Source organism: Sinocyclocheilus rhinocerous, unplaced genomic scaffold (genome assembly GCF_001515625.1).
Source record: "Sinocyclocheilus rhinocerous isolate Xijiao unplaced genomic scaffold, SAMN03320098_v1.1 scaffold5650, whole genome shotgun sequence".
In the NCBI taxonomy this organism is placed as follows: domain Eukaryota; kingdom Metazoa; phylum Chordata; class Actinopteri; order Cypriniformes; family Cyprinidae; genus Sinocyclocheilus; species Sinocyclocheilus rhinocerous.
This window is the reverse complement of record NW_015648735.1, coordinates 19,004-41,514: the sequence shown is the minus strand read 5'-3', so window position 1 is coordinate 41,514 and position 22,511 is coordinate 19,004. Positions and strand designations below refer to the sequence as shown.

The 22,511-nt window shown below is 42.0% G+C and overlaps 1 protein-coding gene and 1 pseudogene across 3 annotated transcripts in view; both read right to left on the bottom strand.

Annotated features, from left to right (window-relative positions):
- The window catches only part of LOC107710221 (E3 SUMO-protein ligase RanBP2-like), a 14,633-nt gene extending 1,610 nt beyond the window's left edge, over nucleotides 1-13,023 (bottom strand). The window contains exons 1-10 of one of the 3 annotated variants that reach the window (XM_016514959.1): nucleotides 12,395-13,023; nucleotides 10,831-10,926; nucleotides 10,517-10,750; nucleotides 9,805-9,964; nucleotides 5,446-6,390; nucleotides 4,830-4,907; nucleotides 4,141-4,230; nucleotides 3,497-3,630; nucleotides 3,142-3,415; nucleotides 2,727-3,061 (exon numbers count right to left, since the gene is read on the bottom strand). In XM_016514959.1, the coding sequence (XP_016370445.1) occupies nucleotides 2,727-3,061; nucleotides 3,142-3,415; nucleotides 3,497-3,630; nucleotides 4,141-4,230; nucleotides 4,830-4,907; nucleotides 5,446-6,390; nucleotides 9,805-9,964; nucleotides 10,517-10,750; nucleotides 10,831-10,926; nucleotides 12,395-12,967 (2,919 nt within the window). In that variant the 5' untranslated portion in view covers nucleotides 12,968-13,023. Of the gene's footprint in view, nucleotides 1-2,726; nucleotides 3,062-3,141; nucleotides 3,416-3,496; nucleotides 3,631-4,140; nucleotides 4,231-4,829; nucleotides 4,908-5,445; nucleotides 6,391-9,804; nucleotides 9,965-10,516; nucleotides 10,751-10,830; nucleotides 10,927-11,862; nucleotides 12,072-12,394 lie in introns of those variants that run through there. The other 2 variants (XM_016514960.1, XM_016514961.1) reach the window with 2 other exon arrangements.
- An 8,245-nt stretch (nucleotides 13,024-21,268) lies between these two features.
- LOC107710212 (heat shock protein 30-like) lies at nucleotides 21,269-22,013 on the bottom strand (annotated as a pseudogene).
- Nucleotides 22,014-22,511: the final 498 nt, after the last annotated feature.

Here is a 22,511-nt window from a genome sequence, read left to right as displayed (position 1 = left end):
AAAAATAAGTTAAAGAGTAAAATGGGGGGTTTCTCATTTCATAAAACTTTTTTTTTTTTTTTATGAGCATGTAGTACATGTTAATAGATAACATGTTATGTTGTAGGCCTAAGTCACCCAACCAAGATTTTTTGTTTAAAACCCGGCCATCATTTTAATTAATATTTTAATGTTTAAGTTATGAATGCTATATCAGATGCAGGTAATCACACTTGCTCAGTCCATCTCTATCTCATTATACTCTACTACACATAATACAGTGAGCTTTTAATACAATGATAAACAAGCTTTCAATGAAGCAACTCAACGTTCCTTCGTTACTATTCTAAAGTGACGTTTTCGAATTAGAGTCTTCGTCTCAAACTGTCAAACTGAGATTTGAATCTGTGGTGGAAGGAAATAGATCTTCACACAAAAGGTGGTTGTTTCTTATTTATTTACACACTTGTTCCGTCACTAAATATAGCTAACGAAATATATATTGTGTGTTTGATTGGTCCAGACGCTACACTGTTGTGTAAAAGCAATATCACACAAGTAGCCATGCAATATTGTGATTTCGGATTAAAATGGCAGAGAACACTTTATGTTATGTTTTAACTTTAATTGTTTTCACTGCGGATTATCAGTGCTATTATCAATACTGTTATTATCAATATGTATGATCGTCAAACCCTGCTAGACATGGGAACAACCACTGGAACTTGGGAAAGTAAACCACAGTTTAGTGACCCATTGTTCACAGATGTGGTTCAGGTAAACAATAGTGTGGCCCCACTCACTTGGACCAATCGCCCACGCAAGCATTGCCAGAAAAGAGGCAGGCCAGCCAGCATGTTGTTCAAATCACATTGACAGATGCAGACCAATGCCGATGGTCACCAGATTACAATACGTCAATTCTCAGACCTTCCAAGACCCGGCAAACAGCGATTTAACATGTTCCATTGGTGAAAACAAGTGTCAAACAATCCCAACAGACGCCAACAGGGTTAACACACTGATCAGAAAAAATGATCTGTCAGTGCAGTGTGAATTGGCCTCTACTGCCAGTGATTTGTTGTTTTGCACCACATCCAGTGTTGGGTTCTGTTGTCTTTAGCTTCGTTGCGCTGCTCACATCATGTTGCAGACACAGCGAAAGCATAAAAATTGCAGGTGTTTTTACTGCAAGTTTTTCATTATAAAAAAAAAAATAAGTTTAAACATTTTAAAAATAGATTTTGACCAAAAATGTTTGAGAACCATTGTGTTAAATGAGCAAAATATGCAGAAAACTCTGCAGCTAAATGAGGCTATGTTCACACTTGGCGTCTTTTTTGAAGCTGCCAGTGTCTGTTTTACATTACAATTCTATGGAGTAAACTGTGTTATCAAAAAAGTCCTGAGCGCTTTTTAAAACGCCAACGCCGGTGTCTTTTTCTGCAGCTCAGAGCGTCTTTTCAAGCTGAAAAAAGTTCCAACTTTTCTAAAAAAAAAAAAAATACAAATAAAAAAAAAGCCCCTACGTCAAGCGCTTTTTGACAGCTGACCAATGACAAGCGAGTAGCAAGTCAGTGAAGTGAAGTGACATGTGGCTCTGCATTTAACCCATCCAAGAGCACACACATAGTAGTGAACACACACACACCGTGAACACACACCCGGAGCAGTGGGTAGCCATATTGCTACGGCACCCGGGGAGCAGTAGGGGGTTCGGTGCCTTGCTCTCAGTCGTGGTATTGAGGGTGGAGGAGAGCGCTGTACATTCACTCCCCCCACCGGACCTGAGACTCGAACCCGCAACCTTTGGGCTACAAGTCCGACTCTCTAACCATTAGGCCACGACTGCCGAAGTCGTTTCCCTAACAACAAAAACAACAAGAAAAAAATGGAGAAGATAGCCGGTGGATACATCGTACTAGTTTCGGAGCACAAAGAGTTGTATGATATGAGCACAAAACTCTATCTCGTCTAAAATATACACCTTTTTCTTCAACACGGATGTAAGCCTATGGGCGAGACTTCCGGGTCATTATAGCTAAATAATGAGAAGAATAACAACGTGCGGTAAACGTTTGCACTACAAACCAGTGTGTTCATAATTAAGATAATACATTAAAATAATATGGTAAGACACCAATTTTTTATATCAAGCAGCAAAACAAACTGTTTTGTACAGCTAAAAATAGCTGGACGCGGATAAAACCGGAAGCTAGACCCATAGAATTTACAAATGGCTGCGCCCATTTTTACGGCAAGAAAAAGCTGGATACCGCAAACGGTGCATCATCCAACCGGAGCTCCTGGACTAAATTGCTGTAAGCACCATACTGTTTCCTTCCCCGTATATCCCCGTATAATGTCGCGCACCCACAAACGTCATTGTGAACCGACATTCTCCTCCCCGTTAACTTCAAAAGCCAACGCAAGAGCCAATTTCTCGACATTTCTGCAGCACACACTAGGCTACTGTTGCAGCTGTTGTTATAGCCCTCGGCTGCTATTTGTAACCAAAACACTGCCAGCTTTTTATTTTACTAAAGAAGCTCTCTTGTCAACTTTTTCTTGTCAAAAAAGACGCCAAGTGTGAACATGCCCTAACTTGCCCATTATTGACAGATGTGCATTATTTGTTGATTTTATAGAGAACAATTGCAATAATGATTGTTTTGACAATGAGCATCTAATTCAATTTCTGATGCATGCTGTGTTTTCATAATAACATAATAACAGTGGGTTCTCACCTGACACATGAAGCCCGGGATGATCCTGTGGAAGACAGACTGGAGGTAACCGAAGCCCTTCTCTCTCGTACACAGAGCCCGGAAGTTCTCCGCCGTTTTGGGGACAATGTGAGCGAAGAGCTCCATGATGATTCTCCCAGCATCCTCACCATCTATGGTGATGTTGAAGAACACCACAGGGTTGGACTCTTTTGAAAGTGCCTCGGCGGCAGATGTCTGAGCAGCGTCAGTCTGTGACATGCGGCTCTGGCAGTCAGTGAACGCTCGTCTGAAGGACTCGGCCAGCTCTGGAGTCTTGAACTTGGCCGCCAACTGCTCGACTTTCCCGTCTCCCTCTGTATGTGTGAACAAACATGCAGATGTGAAGGCACCAGCAGGAGAGATATGTGTATGAGGTGAGGAGCGAGGCCTGTACCGGAGTAGTCGGTGGCAGTCCACACCAGCGCGTTAGCCGAGATGTTCATGGGCTTGAGCTCGATGCTCTTGCTGATGGTGTGGTTGGCGCAGACATTTAGCACCTGCTCGCGTCTCATCACCACACGGTAGTGCTTTTTCACGGGGTGGTAGAGGATCTTGATGTCTCCCACGCCACGCTCCTTCCACTGACTGAGCTCACGATCCCAACGGTACAGTTTGGCTCTTTCTTTGAACAGGATCTCTTCGTCCTCCTCACCGGACCTCACCTCCACCTGCAGGAGAAACATCAGCACATGTCACACTTCTCTAGAGACGTGAAGATCAGAGCTAACAGCATTACAGCAAACGCTCACCTCAGGCAGAGACACGATCGGCTCAAAGTGGATCTCGTCATTATCACCATCAATGCCCTCCTCTTTTTCTTCACTTTGTGTCGCTGCACATCCAAAAACTTTGGCTCCGGCGTTTGACCATGTAAAATTAGCATCTGTAGAAAAAGAAAAAGAAAGAGCTGAAAACATCACACTGCCAACATTAATACTGACAGCAGCAGTATGCTAACATATACTAGCACTTTTATAATACTAATTCATAATAATACTTCCAGTGAAGTCAGACACATGCAAAAAAAACTAACATTATGAATAGCTTATAAAACAAGATGTTTGAAAAGTTTGAGCTTGTTCACAGACTTTAGACAACAGGCCCTAGCAGTAGCAAAACATAGCCTGTCAGGAGATACATTATTATAAATTGCAAGAAATGTACAGTCTTCAGGTCATAAAAATCGAATGAAGAAATGTGTAGGTCTTTAAAAACAACCAAAAAAGACCTTATGATCTGCTTAAGGACATCATTTTCCAAAGTTCCAAAACAAAATTAGATTAGATTAGAATACAAATAACATTGACCTGTGTGTTTTAGGCAGCATTAATTGCATTTACTGTATGCTTTAAAAACACTATTTATTGTCAGAAGACAATTATTAGGCACTGACCTTTATTGGCAAATGCAAATTCCTCTGTACTCTTGACTATGTCTGCAAATGAAAACAAACTTGCAGATGCAAATCCCAAAGAAACACCTGCTGGAGCAGAGCAAACACACGTCACAAACTACACAAAAACAACATTCAGCTGGCAAATTATTTCTCTCAGACCCTGACCCTCACTCATCATGCTTTTTATCCTGTCATTGTACTTTTTATCCTGTCCTGTCTGAATAGGGCCAACAGAAGAATACACACACACACCCACCCACACACACACACACATATATATATATATATATATATATATATATATATTACTGCTCTCATAGAACTTTGCCTTGTCATAAGAATAAAATAAAATAAAGTTTAGCACAGCAAAAATAGGCGTAGCACAACCCTTTTAAGTAATTTGCATGCAATGTTCTGGTTGCCATGACAACCTCACATGTTTGCTGCCGATCTATGTAATCATAGCAAAGTCACTTTAATATGGAGTGAGGTTTGGCCCCCGGAGCTCCAAAGTCAAGCTACTCCTGTGCTTGAATGTTTAAGCTGGCAAGACTGAAAAACGTGCAAATGCTAAACCCGACCGGGCCAGTATAGTTCAGTCGACCGTCCCAGCCATGGCCAGACCTCACTGTCGAGCCCTGAGACCTGAACCAGTCTCAGTAATGCATTTCACAAGAGCAACCTACCATGATCAGATGCTCCATCAGCTCCATCCACATCCGGCTTTCCCTTCAGATTCCTCACTGCGCTTTCAGAACCTTCATCTGTGCAACAGAGTGAAAATACACTGGTGTATATCTGAGGTGAATCATTTCACATAACGACACAGACCGTCTTATTTAGTTAGAAGCTGTGGATGCTAGGCATGGCAATCAAAAGCATATGCAAATGAGCGTGAGCTTTCAGGAGTTTAAGTGCACTAAATGACTGGAGAAATCTTGCATATGATTGACAGTTCACCAGAACATCCAGATAAGACATTGTTATCACAGCCCGGCTTGAATTTATGGATTTGTGTTCATAAATAAAGACAAGTCCCACCCTATAGTTTTTCACATTCTTAAAGCTGTTTCGCTCAGAAATATGTCAGAATACAGAAATCAATCAGCCATAACTACTGTAACAGGACACTATTTACAGTAAGAGTGGTGAAATCAAAAATCAAAATGGCAAGATGTCGTAGAGGGTTGCTTTTGTTACGTTTAAATTGATGTTGCTTTTTCTAGCTGTTAAGGTTCAAACAAGCCTAAGACATTGGCTTAATAACAAAGGGAATGGCAAAACTAAAGGATTTAGGCTTACCAGTATCGTGACCGCAAGCATCTACAGACTGATCTGAGGAACTTGGGGCTGCCTCTTTTTCTTCCTCTTTGTGAACTTCAGCAACATTTTTGAGGAGGTCTGATGTAGATCCATTTTGTGACTGTTTGTCTGATGTTTTTGCCTCAGATTTTGCAGTAGCAGCGCTGAATACACCAACGGACACTGGCATGGAAAATGAAACATTTGAACTGCTTGATGACTTTTCAGCCTCAGTTGTAGAGGACTCAATCTTGAAGCCTTCTGAGGATGCTTTATCAGTTCTTGTACTGAACTGAAAAGCATTGCCTGGATTGGCTTTAAATGCTGTCGCAGCAGGTTGGCTGGCAGAACTACTAAAACCGGAGGTAAAAGAGGAACTTGACGGAGCAGCAGAGGTCTTGTTTTTCATACTTGGTTTTGCCGTCTGACACAAAGTGCTGTGGCTAGATGTAGCCTTATTTCCTCCTAGGCAAGTGTCGCCATCCAACTGTCCATCTTTTTTAGCCAAAAATAACCCTCCTTGCAGCGTTGCATGACTTTTTTCAGTGCTGCAGGGGGCCGTGTCACATGGGACCGCTGGAGCTGCTGACACTTTCTTATGTTGTGGTGCATCAGCCTGAATTGTTTTCTTCTCAGCCTGAGCTCCAGAGCCAGCAGATGACACCACAGCATCCTTCAATCCAAACCCAAAAGAACCTGGTTTTTGAGATCCAGATGTGAAGCCCTTCAAGCTGACATCAGTGCTGGCGGTGTTCTTAGCAGAATCTCCAGACAGTCCAATAGAAAACAATTTGGCTGGAGGAGCCACTGGAGCAGAGCCTTTGAGTTCCTCTACAGCTTTCAGCTTTGCTGTAGAAGGAGTTATGAGATCAGTAGTTTTGGATGAAATCTGAGGATATGCTGGAGACTGGTTGTAGCACACAGAGGGACCTGTAGTAGAAGCAACTGAGACAAATAAAAGGAATGGTTTTAAACGGGTCTTAATTATTGTATACAAATATGGTTCTCTTTTTTTGGCAACAGTCATTCTCCATTCTCCAGGTTTTATGAAGGTCAATCTAAATCCTTTTTATGACCTTGTCAAAACCAATTAAAAAAGAGAGAGAGAGAGAGAGAGAGAAATAAACTGACACATATCTTCCTAACTGGACACAATATGTCAATATGCTCTCAGTATGTTCAAATGTATAACAAAAAATACATTTTTAGGGCTTTATGAAATAAATTTTTTTTTCTCTTAATTGAATTCATAAAACAACTTTTGGATGTTTATTAACTCATTTACAATAATAGGGCACTAAGAATTTTTTGTTGTTGTTGTTTATTTGTCTCCCCAGATATTTGCATTGTATATTGTAACTTTTCTGGTAATCAAATGAAGGCATAAATCATTAATTTAATTGATCTTTTAACCAAAAGAAAATTAAACGAATCCTTTTTTCTTTTTTTTCTTTCTTTCTTTTTTTTTTTTCGGTAAATAAATTGCTGCACAACACAGGTCTACTGTTATAATTAAAACATGGAAGAAAATTGTGTGATTATTCCTTAAAAATGAAATTGTAATAATAATTTTACAGTAGAATTAAATTCAACAACGTCGTTTGCACTGCGCTCTTCCGTTACTTGATCTTTTTATTTTGGTGCGACAATCTGTTAAGTTACTTAGTATAGTTACTTTATATAGTATAAATTGTTGTACATATGGAGTTGCATTCACATTCGAATAAAAAAAAAAACTTCTCAATTTCACATTTCTAAAAAACTTATTATTGTTTATGACGTTATGATTGAATTTTCCATTGTTATACAATTTGAAGTTAATGGGTGGAGTAGATATGGATGATTGTCTATTTAAACTGTTGGTTTGTATAATAGTGATACATATGTGATCCTAGATAATTCTTGTTTTAGTCACGGATACATTATGTGGTGTACTAGTGGATGTGACGTTTTGTGTTGGATATATACATGAAAATTGTCCAGTATTTAAATGGAAATGATTTAATGAGGCTAATTGAACATATGCTAATGAACGATGACATCAAGATAATTAGTGATTTAAAAGTGGGTGGAGGGATTGAATTGCTTTGCACACTGAGGAAGGCTACATTCATTACTGATGGGAAAAGACACAAACGTTTCGGCTCAAAGCCTTCCTCAGTGACACTGAGGAAGGCTTTGAGCCAAAACGTTTGTGTCTTTTCCCATCAACGATGAATGTAAAATAAAAGGAAAAAAGAAGACTGTTCTCATGAGTGCGGATCATAATGTCCTATAGTAGTATTAAATAAAATAATAATAGTAGTATTACTTGTAATAATAGTAGCATAATTACTTTATTACCTAAGTACATCTGAGACTTATATTAAATCTTGTAAAAGGGGGTATAATAGGTGCCCTTTAAACATATGTGGCACAGACCGATAGAACCATAAATAAAATCTCTAATGTATTTGTAAATATGTCATTTATTATATCATACTAGGGTTGTGACGGTGAGGACATTTTCCCACCGGTTAATCGACGTGTGACAACACCGGTAATACCGGTATCACCGGGGGGGGGGGGATTTGGAGTTTTCTATAGTTTCCTCGCTTTTTTTCGCTTTTGAATAGCTTGTAGGCTAAATGCCCGTGCGCATTTACTTTCACTTTCGAATTGACGGCAAAACAGAATCAGTTGCTTGTATGGACAACAATAAAACAGCACAACGACAAACACACTTATATTAAACATCAGTGGATGTTATAACAGTTATGTTCTGATTTGTTTTTGTTTTCAAGGACTTTTAATTTGCTAACATTTGTTTCCTCTGTTCCTGTTTTATCTTTAGCTGCTGACGATTGATTAATAATCTCACACCTGTTTGCCATCAAGTTTATCACAGTGTAGCCTATTTAAGTTCCTCATGTTGCAGTTCTTTGTCCGGTATTGTTTGTGCTTTATGGATATGTAGTTTGCTCTTTCCATCACCATGTTGGGTTTATTAAAGACTGTTTGTTGGAATTCTTCTACATTGTGCGCTTTATCTACAGCAACACTGTTACAGTTGCATTACAGTAACACATTATGTTTATAGGCGATTAACTACTACTGGAACATTATGAGCACAGTTTCACTACCTTGTTTTTAGATCTAAAGAACATTCCTAACCAAACTTTACTAAAACTTCAACAACAACAAAAACTAGTAAAAATGCATGTGGCTGTTTCAAAGCCGATTATTTTTCAACAGTGCTCCTTTGTGTTGGAAAAGATTAATTTTTAAAGAAATGCAATAATTAATGCACATAATTAATAATAGTTACAGTAAGTCATGCCCTAAAAAAAACCTGTTTCTTAGGTATTGTCTCTATCTGCGTGTTCATATAGTGAAATAGCAGAAGCCAGTATTTCATGGACTAAGGATCAGTTCAGCTGTACAGTGTGTCTGGATCTACTGAAGGATCCAGTGACAATTCCCTGTGGACACAGTTACTGTGAGAGCTGCATCTCAGGTTTCTGGGATGAGGAGGATTGAAAGGGACTCTACAGCTGCCCTCAGTGCAGAAAAACCTTCAGTCCAAGACCAGTTTTATATAAGAATGTGGTGTTAGCTGAAATGGTGGAGAAACTGAGGAAGGCGAGACTCCAAGCTGCTCCTGTTCCTCCTTGCCAAACAGGCGCTTTTGCATCTAGTTTCGAAACTAAATCATCTGCGATCGTCTTGTCTGTCTCACCTCACCTCACTCTTCTTGTCTGTCTCACCTCACTCTTCTTGTCTGTCTCACCTCACTCTTCTTGTCTGTCTCACCTCACTCTTCTTGTCTGTCTCACCTCACTCTTCTTGTCTGTCTCACCTCACTCTTCTTGTCTGTCTCACCTCACTCTTCTTGTCAGTCAGCTCGACTCACTCTCCTCACTGGATAAATGAAATCTGATCTGTGATGCGACTGTCCTTCGGCACGCTGCATTGAGCAGCCGCGTTCAGTTTTTAATTGTAGTGTCTGTTCTTTTACTGAACTAAATGATTTTTATTACTATAAAAAAATCTAAACGACGGTGGGGTTCGGTGCCGCGGTGGGCAAGTGACGTAACCGGTGTTGCGACTTAACAACGGTATCACCATCAACACCGTCTATCGCGGTATCATACATGTAAACACTGTGTAAATTGTTTATTCACATATATCCTAAAACATGATTGTATACAAGTAAATATAAAAGATATACATGTTAAAAATGTATAAGAATAAAAACTTATAGGAAATGTATAAGAAAACTGTATAATAAATACAAATGTATTATGTTAAGACATTCATTTTTAACATGCTATGAGATGATTGAGGACTCTGAGAGCAGATGAATCTGCAGGACTTTACCTCTGTCTGAGATCTTCTTGAGCTCCTCTCGGCAGAAATCCTCCAGTTTGTCTCTCAGCTGATGGACAGATTCTCTCAGAGCATCAGAAGGGACGAGAGAACTGAAGGGATCGTCATTTACGTCTGTAGATTCAGGAGGTGCTGAGAGAGACTGGAAACTCTACAGAAATAAAAAATGATCAGCTCCACACTTCACCCAATAACCTGCACCAACATCAGATTTGATTTGACTTGACCGTATTTCACCTCAATCCAGCACTTTCACTGCATCAGCTTCATTCTTCTCATATTCATTAAATCACATTAGAGCTACAGGCTCTAGTATTTGCCGCTTACACTATATGTGAGCTTTCTAGACAATCGTTTGGATGATGAAACATCTGCTAAGAATATAAATGTCCATCTAACAGCTCAAGCACATCAATGGCGTCTCACTGAAGAGTTGAGTTGATTTGCTCAGCAAAAGTAGCTCAAAGGCTATGAGCGTACAGACCATTATTTATAACTTTGGAGATGTTAGTGACACTGAAAATTCACAATGACCCAGTCAGCATTTGTTTGGTTTCAAATCAGAAAGAAATATTAGTTAAAAAGGTGAAATGTTAGTGAAGTTTTGTCACATTCTGCTCTCATGAAAGTTTCTCTGTGAGTCTCTGTCACAGCAGGATCTGCTCAAGTCCACTCTGATCCTGTTCTTCTAGATCTGTGTTACCTGCAGGAACTGGATGTGATCCTGTGTGTGTGAAAGCTGCTCCAGCTCAGCGTCTCTCCTCCTCAGATCATTGATCTCCTGCTCCAGTCGCTCCAGTCGTCCTTCAGCTCGACTCACTGCAGTCTTCTCCTGATCTCTGATCAGCCGTATCAGCTCAGAGCGGCTTCTCTCAATGGAGCGGATGAGCTCAGTAAAGATCCTCTCACTGTCCTCCACTGCTGTCTGTGCAGAGCGCTGTTAGGACACACAGTGATTCAGGCTTCAGTGAGTCTGAACTGAGACGGAGACAAACTTCTCTTCTTCTCCAGACTCACCTTATGAGACTCCACAGCCTCTCTCAGCTGCTGAAGATCTTTCTCTCTCTGCTGGATTCTCTGCTGGAACGTCTTCTGCGTCTCCTTCAGCTGGTGCTGGAGAAACGGATGATCGTAAATGTCACAGAAAGCTTCTATGAACAATTGAAGTAGGGTGAGGCAGTTTATCTGAACTGATAACCAGTGGCTGTAGGTTCAAACTCCAGTAGGGATGATCGGTTACAATCATCATACACGAATTAACATGGAGCACAAGGACTGTTTCACACTGCAAACATAAGTATTATAAAAGTGAAACTGACACAGACGTAGAACTTCACACTGACAGTGTTCCTGCTGTTTAACAGACATGCAGCTCTATTAGGTGGCCTTAACTACTATGTACTTACATTCAAATTAATCATTTGATACAATGCACTTACTGCGTACATACATGTTTTTTACATTGTACTTGTATTTAAAAAATACTGGCATGTAATTAGTTTCTGTAATAACATTTATAGTTACACTGTTCACCCATCCCTTACACCTTAACCTAACCTCAAACCTACCCGTACCACCAAAACTTTACCCGTATCCCACCTCAATAGCAGCAGAAGTGTTTTGCAATACAATACGAACACAATAAGTACATTGTACTTATTTTTTGACTTAAGTACATAGTAGTTAAGCCCACTTTATATAAAGAGGGACCCAGAAAATAAACTGAATTGAATCTATAAATAGATGAAATCTGGATTCAGCCAGATATGGAAAGTCACCCATCACAGCATTTAACTTGCATTTCGACTGATAGAAGTATATATGTTGTCAAACAATGGTTGAATATTTCACTCCATTATTTTATGTTGTTTAATCAAGGCCAATTTTATGAAAGATTATATTGCCAAAGGTTTACAATGCATTTTCAGATGTTGCAGTGAAACTCTTCTTGCTCCTCTTATTTTTGCTGACATGTGCAGTGTGAATGCTGTAAACTGTTAATATGGGTGCCAATATAAACAAGCCAAAGTTTTAACTAGTTCTAAATACCTGTGTCTCTGTCATCTGTGCCGCAGCTGATACAGTGCCGTGGTTTTTATGTTCATCCATCGCACACAGCACACATATACATTTCTGGTCAGTGCGACAGAAAACATCAAGAAGCTTCTCATGTTTCTGGCAGATCATCTCCTGCAGTCGTCCAGTGGCTTCAGTCACTTTGTGTTTCTTTCCTCTAAAGAAACTCTCATGTTGTTCAAGGTGATTCAGACAGTAACTTTTTAACTTTCCGTATTTGATTATTCTTTCTTACCAGGTTCTTAAAAATTCCAGCCACAATCGATCACAACAATGTATATACAAATACAGATGATTAAGCATATAAATCATCAGTTTGTTCATTTACACGCACACAGACATTATTTCATACACGACATGCTCTTGCATGTCATAAGATGAATAAATAAATAGGTACCTAAAATAAAAAAGGAATATGTTATGAAAGTCATGCGAGTTTGAAACAACATGAGGATAAGTAAATGATGAATGTTAATTTCTGGGTGAACTACTTCTTTGTTCATACCTGTTTCTCAGTCCTCTGTGCTGCAGCTGATACAGTGTGGTGGTTTTTATGTTCATCTATTGCACACAGCACGCATATATATTTGTGGTCAGTGAGACAGAAAACCTCAAGGAGCTTGTCATGTTTCTGGCAGATCATCTCCTGCAGTCGTCCAGTGACTTCAGTCACTTTGTGTGATTTACGTGAATGAAATTCCTCATGATGATCAAAATGAGTTTGACAGTAAGACTCTTGACACACCAGACAGGACTTGACAGCTTTGTATTTTCTTCCAGTACAGACGTCACACTGCACATCTCCAGCTCCAGCATAACAGTCAGCAGAGAGTTTGGTCTTCTTCAGTTTCTCCACCACTTCAGCCAGCACGGTGATTTTAGCTAAAGCAGGTCTTGGACTGAAGGTCTGTCTGCACTGAGGGCAGCTGTAGACTCTCTTCTGATCCTCCTGATCCCAGCAGTCTGTAATACAGCTCTTACAGAAACTGTGTCCACAGGGAATGGCCACTGGATCCTGCAGGAGATCCTGACATGCTGGACACGTGAACTCAGCCTGAGAAATTCTGGCTTCTGCCATTTTACTGTATGAATACAGAGACACAAACACACAACAGCTCAACTGCACTTCAGTTTCTTTTTCTCTGAACTCAGGCGATTCCTGTTTCCTGCTTCTGTGTTTGAGTGACGTGTGTAAAACAGGTTTGTCTACGAGTATGTAAAGCAGGTTCCTCATTCCTACTCGACACACCTAGCTGTTATTAAAGTAAATACAAAGACCTTGGCTTGTTGATTCAGGTGTCTTTCATTAAAGATCAAACTAAACTCTGTGGGAAAGTGACTCTCCTGGACTAGAATGGAGAACACTGATAATTTAATGTTTACTAAATGTCAGTCTCAGACAAACAATCCAAGATTATAAGTTACAAAGAAGCAGGACCACAGCCTAAAAAACTGCATTAAAAACTGCATCCTAATTATTAGACTTTTTTGTAGGACTGAAAACTGTGTCCAGATTTACAGTTTCTTCATTATCACACTTATGGATCTGTTTTCTAAAGGGTAATGCAATGTTGTAATTAATGCTGTTTCACTAGTTCACACTGTATATGAAGCGTTTATTTGCAAAAACAGATAATTCCGTTTTTTAACTCATGTTTTTTTATTGTTATCATGTTTTTATTGTGTTTTGTGTTAGTTAGCTGTATTTTTTATTTATTTTTTACCTAATCAAAATAACCCAATTGCAGTTTGATTGAGATTAATTGGAATGCACAATGAAAAAACAAGATTTTCGAAAGCTGTTAAAAATGGAGTTATCTGTTTTTGCAAACGAACACTTCATATGAATAGCTATTTGCAGAGGTGGGGTAGTCAAGTCAAGTCAACTTTAGTTATATAGCACTTTTTCCAGTACAATATTGTGTCAAAGCAGCTTTACAGTATTAAACAGGAAAATAGTGTGTCGAAGGAAAACTCCATCATTCTCCTCTGGCCAGATGTTGTGTGTATGTGCAGTGCTGTGTATTTCTCTCTGTCTTTGCTTTTCTTGTCACTTTCACTCCCTTAGATACCGGTCATTGCCAGTCCCAGTCCCAGTCCCTCCTACTTGGCCCACGGTAAGTTCCTTGCCATCCTTCCTCCACTTAGGATGATCCTGTAGACTTGTGAGATAATGACGGATGAAGGCAGTCCAGAAATTATCAGCCAACACTTGGCTATGTCTCCATCTGCATCTTCCGAGCAAGTTGTTAGAGTCATATAGAACTTGAGGTAGGGAGGCATCACGTAGACCCATGAGGAGTAGGTTGGGAGTCACTGGGTCCAAGTCTGCAACATCGGAGGATATGTAGCCGAGTGGCTTGGAATTCAGAATGCCTTCAACCTCCACTAACAGGGTTTGCAATACTGGCTCTGGCACTGACTGCTCTCGCAGGATGACACGTAGGGCTGACTTTAAAGATTTCACCTCACGCTCCCAGGTTCCCCTGAAATGAGGAGCACTTGGTGGGTTAAAGCGAAATTTAATCTTTTGCTCTGCAAGCAGCTCCTGAAGCCTTGGTGCCATGGCATTGAAAGTCTCTCGTAATTCTCGATCCCCTCCAACGAAATTATTGCCATTATCACAAAGCAGTTCTATGGGCTTGCCTCGTCGAGCGATGAAGCGACGCAGAGAAAGCAGAAATGCATCAGTGTCTAGATGCTCCAACAGAACTAGATGCACGCACCGGGTTATCATACATTTATAGAGGATTCCCCACCTCTTCTCTTGGCGACGACCGACTTTAACTGCAAAGGGGCCAAAGCAATCTACCCCTGTAGAGTAGAACGGTAGTTTGTAAAGTTGCAGTCTACTGGATGGAATATCAGTCATTTATGGGGTTTGAGGTTTGGCATGCCAGAACTGACAGTCTTTACAAGTGTGCTGGTGTTTCCGAATTGCTTCTCTACCTCTTAGTACCCAATACTGGCGGCGAAGTTAAGCTAGGACCCTTTCTGAGCCAGGGTGAAGGAATCGTTGATCTGTCTCCTTAATTAGCAGATTGGTGACAGGGTGGCCAGGATCTAACACTATTGGATGGATAGCCTCCAAGTCTAAGTTGTCCGCCCGACGTAATCGTCCACCCACCCTGATGAGGCCTGTGGCTTCATCATACTCAGGGGCAAGAGAGTTCAAACGACTGTCAGTAGGAATAGATTGTCCTGTCTTTAAAGCCTTGACTTTGAATGGGAATGAGTCGCTTTGAGCCTGCGCCAGAAGGAGTTTCTCAGCTTCAATATAATCAGCTGCATTACCAGAGGAGTCACTGTCGGCAGCAGCCGCCCCGTTGAGGGCCCTAACAGTGGCCTGGACAAGTTCTTGCCATGTGGGTAACTGACTTGGGTCGGGGAGTGAAGGACTGAGCACTGCAATAGTACTAATGAAGGCAGCTTTCCTTAATTCACTGATTTCGGGCTCTACCTCAAACATGCATGTGGATGGCTATTGGTCAGCTGGTTTAAGGAGGAAAGCTGGTCCTGAACTCCACTGGTGAGGGCCTACTAGCTCTGTTAATGTCAGACCTCTTGTGGTGTGGTCAGCAGGGTTGTGAGCCGAATCAACATACCTCCATTCAGCCAAATCGGTGAGAGTCTGTATTTCTGCTACACGTGTTCCAACAAATACCTTGTAGCGGCAAGACTCAGCAGTCAACCAGAAGAGCACAGTTGTTGAGTCAGACCAGAGGGTGACTGAATCAATAGGAAGAGTCAACTCAGTCTGTATCACTTTGGCGAACTGTGCACCGGTTAGAGCTGCACTTAGCTCCAAACGAGGCATGGACAGGCATTTTCTTGGAGCCACTCTAGATCTGGCCAAGACAAAGGCAACCTATAGACATGTCCTTGATCATCGGAAGTACGTAAATAGGCCACCAAACCATACACTCTTTCCGATGCGTCACAAAAGATGTGAAGCTCTCGGGTGGCAGAAGGATTGTCAGCCCAGTCTGGCGTGTAGAGTCGAGGAAATTGCAACTGAAGTAGATTTGGTATTTCTCTTACGCAGGTTAACCACTTATCTTGCAGAAGTGCAGGCTCAATCAGATCGTCCCAGCCCAGGTTCCGCTTCCAGAGGTCTTGAATGAGAACTTTAGCCCTTGTAGTGAATGGGATAATAAATCCCAAAGGATCATACTGGCTGGCCAAGGTCTTGTACATGTTCCTCATAGTAGGCTCCAGTGACTCTGTAGAACGTAAATTGTAACTCAGGGTGTCATGGAGGCAATTCCACTGCAGGCCGAGAGTGGGTTCTTGCAGGTTCATGCTAGCTTTGGTCAACCATCGTTCACTGTTGGTGGACAGGGCCTCAGCAGGAAGATGCCGGATCACAGATGGTACATTACATGCCCATTGTTATATGTCGAAGCATCCCTCAGCCAGCAACTGAGCAGTCCATCCACCACATCCTAAGCTTCATCTGTGGTTGGTGTGCTGTGAAGACAGTTATCGACATAGAAGGATTCTCCACTATGTTGACTAATTCAGGCATGTCACATTTGTGTCCTTGGGGCGTGGTGTTGGAGGGCAAAGATGACGCAACATGGACTACATGTGGTCCCGAACGGAAGCACCTGTCATTCATATACAGTATATCAGGCTCTTTGTCCCTGCACATGTCCCTCCACAGGAACCGCATCACTGGCTTGTCTTTGGGCAGCAGGCGTACCTGGTGGAACATGCCTTTTATGTCCCCGCTGATAGCAACAGCGTGCTGGCGGAATCTCAGGAGGACACCCAGTAAGGATGGTCCCAAAGTTGGTCCAGGCAGCAGTTGACTATTCAAAGACTGTCCTTGATGTTGGAAGGAACAGTTAAAGACTATCCTGTCTTTACCGTTATGATGTACTACGTGATGCAGAATGAACCAAGACTCTGCACTCTTGTCGGCTTCCTCTGGAGTTATCTTGGCGACATAACCAGCTACCTTTAACTTCTGGATCTCAGTGCAGTATGCATTAGCCCTTTCCGGATCCCGTGCCAGCCTACGCTCAGTGCTGCGTAAACTAGAAAGAACATCATCCCTTTATGCGTGGAGCAAACACACAGGTGTCAGTCTCAGCAGGGGTGTAGCGTAAAATTGAACACCATCCACATTCACTCTGATGGTGGCATTCTGAAGCATGGTGTAAGCTTCTTTGTCTTGCTTGGACCTGGTGACCATTTTCTCATTGTATGGGAGGGTGTCAACTTGCCAGAGTCTTTCTACATGGTGGATAAGGTCATCACAGGCTGGAACTGTCATGATGTGAAGACACTGCTGCTTACCTCTTGAGGGCTGCATAGGACTCATCGGGCCCTGGAGACACCATCCAAGTTGTGTGCAGACAGCAATGGGTCCCCCTACTGGGCCTTTGCATATGGGCTGGATTGGTGTCAGGAGGTGGGGATTATCAGATCCGATAAGGAGCAGTGGCTTCACCCTGTCCATAGGAGGCAGTGACAGATCCTTCAGGTGTCGATAGGCATTCTGGAGTGCAGTAATTGGGTAGTTGTGCTCTGCCAGACACAAACCGGTTGCAGTGAATGCGTTGCATATAGCGAACTTCACCATGGGCTTAGATACTGAGGACACCTCGAAAGATATTGATGACCCTTCAAGTTCAGTGTAACACTGTTGAATTGTCTGCGGGGGAAGCAATTCAGGCGTACCAGTTAACTTGAGCTGCTGTACTACTGGCTGAAGCACTATTGTTCTCTCTGACCCGTCATCGAGGACTGCATGGGTTTCCATAGTGCGGCGACCATGGTGGAGAAGAACCTTAACCACTTTCAACATGACCTCTGGTGAATGGTTAGGTCTGTCAAGGTAAATCCTGGTAGACGGCATGCTCACCATGAGTGCAGCCTTGGAGGTGTCGTTAATGGAGTCATATAGAACTGTGAGATGAAGTTCTCTACAGACCTTTCATGGGCGCTTGAGGTTGCAGGACTCTACTGCATGTGTCCTACCACATCTCCAGCAAATGTTTCCCTCTTTAATCCAAGTGACAATTTGAGCAGTGGTCAACTTCTGGAATTGGTCACAAGAGATGAGGTAATGGTCCCTGTTGTCACAATGGGGACAGTATGGCTTTAGCTTTGGACTGGGTTTCGGGGCTGCAGATCTAGAGAGACGTGTACCTCTCTCATTGGCCAGGAGAACCGGTGTAGCCCCTCCTTTGGACGAGTAGATGTCGTAGCCTTACCATGGGACTTGGATGAGTCACTCTGGAACAGGGTTGCAGCTCGGTTGGAGATGTGTTTTTCTTGAGACTTGGTCTCTAACCAGGAGGCCAGATCAGGAAGTGTGTAGGTCTTGTCGGTACCCGTCTGGAGAATACCCCTGTTTAGGCAGTATTCAACGAATCCATCATGATAGGCAGATGGCAGCTTACTTAGAAGACGATCCACATGAGAGCTACACATGAGCTCGTAACCATTCTGGCCCTCAAGAGTCCTTAGCATGCCCACCAATGATTGAACAGATAAGGCAAAGGAGTCGAAAGCATTCGCATCACCCATTCTGATTGGTGGGGTGCTAATGATGGTTCCCAATTCTGACTGAACAAGCTGTCGTGGCTGGCCATACTTGTCTTGAAGAGCCTGCAGTGCCGCTTTAGCCAGCTGCTGAGCACTGGGAAGTTTCAAATGGCTTAACAAGACATGCTACTTGTACTGCTCGCTGAGATGGCTGTGATTAGTCAACAAATTGTCCAATGCCAATTTTAGCAAGACAAAGTCACTCTCATTACCACTTTCAAACACTGGTAACTTAGGTTGTGGAATGCCGTAGGCTGATGCAAACAGTAGTACCAGGGTGTGCTGGGTGACCGTCAGGCAGAAAGGGAGGTGGTTGCGCACGGCTAGGGCCAGTAGGTTGCAAGACTGATGCCTGGTGGCTGGTAACTAGAGGCTGCAGCAGACGTGTGTGTGTTGTCACTGGAGGAATCGCTGTTTGCAGTACCGCATATGGCATTGTAGGCAGCTGTAGTGTTGCTGTGGTAGGCTGCTGTAGCACAGACGGCATGCTTGTACTCAGGGGGAGTGCAGCAGTGGACATGACTGAGGCTCCTGAGTGAGGTTGGGGTACCACATTCGATGCAGATAACAGTGCAAACTGGCACAGTTATAGGGGTAGTCTGAGATACCTTAGAGACTGGTGATGAGACTGCTTGTGGCAACAGGTGGTGCGCTGCGGTAAATGGTGCACTTCCGTCAACTGCAGTGGTCTGAATGATGGCTGAGACACTCAAGAGTCATCAAAAATACTCTGTTCTGCTGGACGAGTCTGTATTGTTGACGTCACAGCTGGTGACTGAGTAGAGGGCTGCTGGAAAGAGGATTATAGATGAGGTGGACTCATGGCTGGACTAACATGTACGAGCTGAGGTGGAGATAAATGGCTGTCTGGTGAGCTTGCAGGCACAGGAGTCGAACCAGAGTCTTTAATAAGCATAGAGGATACAAGCTTCGCTACCTCAAGCTCTGTCTCTGCTTGTTACAGCTTGCCCTGTCTTTCTAGCTGCTTGGATAAGGGTTCCTTTGCTCTGAGAGCTTCCTCTTGAATGCACTGGGCTTCTTTAGCTTGTGCCTGTAGCCGCTGGTGTTCTACATCAGCCAGTGAGTCCTCCGCGACCTGCTGGCGAAGACTGTCCAACTGCCTTTGTTTAATCTTCTCCTCCAAAATAGCAGTCTGGACGCTAGAGAGTTCTGGTGGAAGATAAACGCCTGTGGAAGTGACTGTACAAAATGCCCGGATATTCTTGAATGTCCCGGATAATCCCAACCAATCAGAGTGCCACATCATCCCGTGCTTATGAAGAAGAAGTGAAGAAAAGCTGTGTCACGCGTGCGAGAGTGGAAAGTCCGCCAGCTTCGGTCTAATACTTATCCATCCACGCTGGATTGCCATTAAGTTGTTGTTTATATGCAGTTACTGTGTGCGTGCATATGAAAGAAGTGAGTATTGACTATATATTTCTGTTGTAATTAAGAAATCGTCCGTTTGTTTTCCAGTTCATTAGAGCTGTTGATTAGCAACATCCTGACTTTATTAATCTTTCTATTTAGTGTATATCTTAGAATTCCTATGTTCTGCTGCAATACGAGATGTTTATATATATTGCACAACATGTTATTGCTGTATGTACACGCTATTTGGAGACGATTATTATCATGCGATGATCAGCCATTTGTCACATGCTTATGTTAGCTAATGCACATTGAGCGGCATTCACGTGCTATTAGCACCCTCTTTTGGACATTCAAAGAATTAATACCCAGACCTGTTCAGAATACTTAATTAATGTCATTACTTATGTTCATTTGATTACTGTTTAACTATTTAAAATGGATTGTTATATTTGTGTAACACCTGTATGTATATATCAGTAAATAAATGTCTCTTGTTCAATTCTTGCAGAACCACACATGTATACTCCAAGTTCTTCAGTAAACTTAAAGGAACCTAGACATTGCTTGGTGCCCCTTCAATTAAATGTGCGAATAAATATGAATAATCTACGAAATTTTTAGTGAATGAGACCCAACGTCTAGGTGCCCTGAACCTATTTCTTTACTTTTAGCAAATTCTTAAAAACCTGTAATTTGTTGGTAATAAATTGTTTTTGTTTGTTTGCACTAAAGCTTATTGTGATTTATGTTTCATCCAAGAACGCACTATTGTAGCTTATATCAATGCCCTGCTGCTACATCAATAAAGTAGCGTTCCTACTGAAAAACTGGATAGTTTAAAAACTAGTGACGCTAAATGCAGTGAAACTAACAGCTTCACTAGACTTGTAGTGACCCACCTTTCCAACACTAAAGATCAGACATCAGCACTGACTAAATGTGCTGACTTTCCATCTGTAGTAAAATATTTATTTTTAATATTTTTAATATACACTTTTTTTGTTTATATTTCAATTTAGATGTTTATCATTTTTACCACTGTAACATTATAAGAAAATATCAGTGTTGAAATTTTAATGTCATTTTATTCACTACTGTAAACATTTTCCAGCATTTGTTATTGTAGACGAGTATTTACAAAGATCATGTCTGTTTTGGACAAAATGAGTTTTGGAGTTTTTCACTGTTTATTCCCCCTCATACAGGCATGATTTCTGGGTTTGATTTACAACATTTCTTTACGATGAAGAGAAGAACAAATCAACAGAAGATGTAATTTTAAGTCATTATATTTATATTCAGTTCAACAGAAAATCATATTTTTGTTTTAAGTACAGCACTTAAACTGCAAACCAATAACCAAAGACACAAGATTTATATATAAAAATATAAAATGAGAGTCCTCATGTAGTCCAGCAGAGTTGAGCAGGTCTTGTCCTCAGTGCTTTCAGCTCTTCTGTGTGGCGCTGGCGTGGTGTTGTGTCTCGGCTGTCTCTGGCTGCGTTGTCTTCACAGTTTGACAGTCAGTGGGCAGCATCCTCTCAGCTGCTTCAGATGGCTGATTTACTGGTTCCTGTATGTAGAGCTTTCCATCAGCCATGGAGCAGGTCAGCACCTCAGGATTCACTCCTTGAGGCAGATCAAACACCCGTCTGAACTCTTGGCTTCTGTAAGAGTACGAGCCCTTCCATCCTCCTGCTTCTTCTCGCTCTTTCCGCTGACATGCAGCTTCCTGCGCACCTGTCTGACTGACAGTTCTTCTGGGGAAAAGTCTTTTGTGTCCATCGTCAAAGCAAAGCCGCTTCCCTCTTTCTCCATTGTGCAGGCGACTGGGTAGATCTCCTGCGAGGGAGGCATCTGCTGGATCTCCTCAAAGATCTGGTGCTGAAGTTTCTCCAGCTGCTCCAGGCTGCTCTTCAGCTCCTGCAGTTCCTCTCCGTGTCTGTAAAGAGATGTGATCTCCGGCCAGAGGCTGCGCACTGGCCAGTCCATTCCCATGAATGAGCTGAGGGAAGGCTGGAATCCATGCAGGCTCAACATTTTCAGTGGCTTTTGTGGTCTAGTTTTGCTCCTCAGTCGAGTTGTCTCTCTGGTGGCGTCGTAAGGCTTTTAGATTTGACTCCAGTTCTGTGAGTCTCTTAGCTTTATACTGTGTGTTCAGCAGCACCAGCAAGTTCATGAACTTTCCAGGTAGTTCTGGATCCATCCATTGGGGGACAGCATAGAGAGAATTGATGACGCCTCACCAGTCACACTCTTATTTTAGAAGATGACCAATGAACATCTATTAAACAGATTTATTTATTGATCTAAAATGTTGCAATATTGACGTGCTTAACATAAGGAAAAAAACACATCATCGTCATACCATTCATTAAACAATAGAGTTGATCTGGCCCCATGACGCACCTAAACTCATCCACCAGTTTTCAGTCGAGCCAGTAACATAGCCTTCAACAAAACTTACAAATCTGCTATTCAACCTCCCAACTTTGAAATACGTCAGTTGTGAAGGATGGATAATTGTGACTTAGATTACTTATCAATGTCTGAGGCGAAATTAAACCCTTCGTTCAGATCAGATATAACACAGTACACAGCAACAGTGGAAAGCAGTGTCAAAACTTCAACACTACATCTACAAACCAGCGACGGAGGTGCGTCTTGTAATGTATAAAAATCCATGTCTT